We start from the raw sequence: 3871 nt of genomic DNA, 5'->3' as shown, positions 1-3871 counted from the left end.
CTAATGGGGTTCCTAAAATAATAAACAAAAATAAACAAATCAGCTCCCCACACCTCATGTCTTTTACCTCAGCTCTGTCACTGTTTACGTCAATCTTTTCACACATAACACTTCAGTGGAAAGCAGTGGTCTAAGGCCTGGTTTAAGGTGTTGTGAAATAGAAGTTTCAGTAAGTCTCCACCACTCTGCTGTAGAGATGTTCTTTCCCATTTGACTTGTGCTTCCATACAGAGTTCAGCAGGGACCAGATTATCAATAAATAAAATACTAATGAGGCAGTTTTCATGTTAGTGATTAAACAAGCCAGTAAACGTGTTTCAGTCTGAAGCCCGTCTCCCAGAACTTACGATTCAATGCTTATCAAGTCCCACAAAGAAAAAACAATCATTGCAAAAACATCACACTTCACGTTGTTTACCATAACCAATGCATGAAACCACAAAATAAAATGTTCCACTCAACTGGCCAATCAGAAGCTGCATTTCTTTAAAGGAAAATGTCTGTGTGTTTCAACATCCGTCAATGAAACATGTGTGATGTCTTCACCTTCAGATAGCCACCACTAATGGACGGACGTAGGATTCTGGTTGTTCTGTTGGGTAGGTTGAGATTTTTGTTCCAAGTTTAAGTGTCAGGAATTATGCAAAAATGTGTCATGATTGAATTTCTTTAACTCAATTTTATCTAAAATTTTGGAGAATTGGTCTCATGCTTTTATTTGTGTGTTTTATTCCAGGAGTAGTTTCCTGCAGTCCTAACTCACCAGAGTTAGAGGTGATCATCAGATCTGGAGATAATGTAACTCTTTACTGTGACTGCAAAGTGGATCGTGGAGTTTACATCGTTTGGTACAGGAACTGTTCCGATAGGAATCACTCTTCACTCGTTCTACATGTGAACTCCTACACCTGGGAAAACAGAATTCCTAATTTCAAATTTCAAAAAAACTTTTCTTCTGATTCCTATGACCTGGTGATCTTGAACGCTACTATTTCTGATGAGGGTCTCTATTACTGTGGAACTGAAACATCAAATGTGGAGAAAACAAAAGACAAAAACATTATTTACAAAAACATTTACACATACGGCAACATCACCCAAAGAGTGAGAGTCTGTAAGTAGTTTCACAACATTTTATTGTGTTTGTTCTAATAGATGATTCAACAAAAGACTGTAAGGACTAACTGCTCTGTTTTTATGTTTTATATCAAAGATCAGGTCATTTGTTATTGATCTATACTGTTTTTAAAAAGCAACACTTTTTTGGGGCGACGGTGGCACAGGAGTTAAGTGCTCGCCCCGCAATCGGAAGGTTGCAGGTTCGAGCCCCACTCAGTCTGTCGCTGTCATTGTGTCCTTGGGCAAGACACTTAACCCACGTTGCCTGCTGGTGGTGGTCGGAGGGACCGGTGGTGCCAGTGCTCTGCAGCCTCGCCTCTGTCAGTGCGCCCCAGGGCAGCTGTGGCTACGTCGTAGCTCATCCCCACCAGTGTGTGAATGGGTGAATGACTGATTGTGTTGTAAAGCGCCTTGGGGGGTTTCAGGACTCTAGAAGGCGCTATATCAAATACAGGCCATTTACCATTTAAACAAGAGTATTTAAAAATCTGATAAAATACATCAACTATATTCATTACAATAATGTTTTAAGATAAAACCCTATTTTGTACAATTTCTTTTATTTGAGGGTAATTTCATGTTTGAATATTAGAAAATTATCTTCCAAAAGGAAGTGAAAATAAAAAAATATCAGTTTCTTCTAAACCACCCAGAAATGAATTACAATGAAAGGGAAAATCATCTCTGATACGTAAGAATTTAATGATTAAAGATCACACCATACTTAAAACATACATAGAAAATATTTTAGTTTGAAAATATTACACATGAACTTTGTGTTTTATTACCAATCTTAAGGTCATTTCATACAAAGTATTATCAAAACTTCACATTTGCTTTAGATACACACGCTATAAAGCAGAAGTTTAAATACTTGTTCAGAAAGAAGAGAACAGCATTTTAAAAAGAATATTTTTGCTGTGTGTTTAATCAATAACAAGTTCAAATGATCCCAAACTATTTTCTACTTTGTATTTGATCCAGACTCCAGCGAGCCCGATTCAGTCTTTAATGAGACTCAACAGGACTGTAGTTTGTGCTGGAAGCTGCTCTACTTTCTGTGTCCGGCTGTTTCTGTTGTCTCCATTTTCCTTGCTTTGGTTTTGGCTCACCTGGTTTGCCCTAAAATAGGTATTTTTAACATTTATGAATTTTCTGATCACATTTATTTTCATGTAATGCTTAAGTTTTGCTTATGATGGACATTTTTATCATATTTCTGCAGCACGAGAAGCTCAAGATGCTGAAAGGAGTCAGTACTCAGTGAGGCAGACACATGAAGCACAGGTAATTTCCTTTTTCTCTTCTAATGAACAAATTCTCTTTTTTGTGAATATTTAAATCTCTTTTTTCACTGATGATTTGTGTGCAGGCAATACATTTGTTTTGTTTTTTTAAACTTGCATTTCCATTTGAATTCTTAGTGTTTGCCCACCAAGTTAACCACAAACCACACAGATTTGATTGTATGTTAATATTGTTCAATTACAGGATGAAGATGTGTGTTATGCTGCTCTGGAAATCCGTTCAGCTTCACAGAAACTGAAGAGAAAGAGGACGACACAGAGTTCTGACTTCAGCGTGTATTCTGACATCAATACACCTCACGTTTAGGTTTGCCTAACAGATATGATCAGTCAAGGATACTGAAGTTTTGCTGTGTTTTCCTGATTTTTGTTTACACAAATTGTCAAACGTCTTGTGTTTTTTTGTTTTTATGCATTGATTAACTCTTTTAAGGCAGCTTTCTGTTGTGTTTGTCACATGTACAAAGTTTCAGATTCATTTATCCAAATAAAAGTTAGACTTTAGTTTTTCAAATTTCAGACTGTAAATTTACTCAGTGTCACTTTGCATTTGAGTATCAACAGTCAGTGAGTGAGTGAGTGAGTGAGTGAGTGAGTGAGTGAGTGAGTGAGTGAGTGAGTGAGTGAGTGAGTGAGTGAGTGAGTGAGTGAGTGAGTGAGTGAGTTAGTTAGTTAGTTAGTTAGTTAGTTAGTTAGTTTTCTGACTAAACTGTCTAATTACAGAGTCCTGAGTTTTAGAACACAACACAGACAAGGATAAAATTAGCTTAACCCTCAGGAAACCCACAGCGACTGCAGAGGTATGCATGCAGACAGATTTACCCCGGTACCCTTAGTGAACAAAGATAAAACTAAGATAGATTAAAATTGCAACAAAGATGCAAAATGCAAGTTAATGTGTGTTTAACAATGATGAGGTGTACAATACAAAATCCTAGTTTACAGATAAGTTACATAAAGAAGATATATTCGCATTGGTAAAAATGCCCTACTGCTGCTCATGTATCTATTACAGCTGTCATGTCTCATATGTTGCCTTAAAAACACCACAATCGCGTGTGTGAATGGGTGGGTGGTACTTTCAGTGGTTGAAACACTGTTTTTACTGTTCAGCTCACCAATGCTGGGTTTATAAATGTAAAGCTACTCATCTAAAAGTATTCACGTAACATGCTGGAGCGGCTTGTAAATAGATATGAGTTTTTTGTTTCTTTATTTGAGTTTGTTTGTATCTTTGTTTATGTGTTCTTGTTTTATGTTTCCTTTTGTTTGTTTGTTTGTTTTTTCTTAGCGTTTCATGCTTTGGATCAGTTTATTTGGTGCTTTGTCAAAACGTTTCATTCACACTCTCACTTATTTTTTAAACCTCTTCATCTGATTTGGGTCGATGGGTTATGGTGGGGTTATGGAGCTGGTGCCTATCTTAGGTGATAGGAAGAGGACAC

The 3871-nt window shown here is 36.9% G+C and overlaps 1 protein-coding gene across 1 annotated transcript; it reads left to right on the top strand.

The window, feature by feature from the left end:
• Positions 1 to 544: 544 nt before the first annotated feature.
• LOC107374342 (uncharacterized) lies at positions 545 to 2935 on the top strand. The gene is made up of 5 exons (XM_015942489.3): positions 545 to 599; positions 737 to 1114; positions 2104 to 2250; positions 2345 to 2406; positions 2611 to 2935. Exons 1-5 carry the CDS (start codon positions 566 to 568, stop codon positions 2731 to 2733), a joined length of 744 nt encoding a protein of 247 aa, XP_015797975.3. The 5' UTR covers positions 545 to 565; the 3' UTR covers positions 2734 to 2935.
• Positions 2936 to 3871: the final 936 nt, after the last annotated feature.

The sequence above is a fragment of the Nothobranchius furzeri genome, chromosome 7 (genome assembly GCF_043380555.1).
Source record: "Nothobranchius furzeri strain GRZ-AD chromosome 7, NfurGRZ-RIMD1, whole genome shotgun sequence".
In the NCBI taxonomy this organism is placed as follows: Eukaryota; Metazoa; Chordata; class Actinopteri; order Cyprinodontiformes; family Nothobranchiidae; genus Nothobranchius; species Nothobranchius furzeri.
This window is presented reverse-complemented; position numbering and strand designations above follow the sequence as displayed.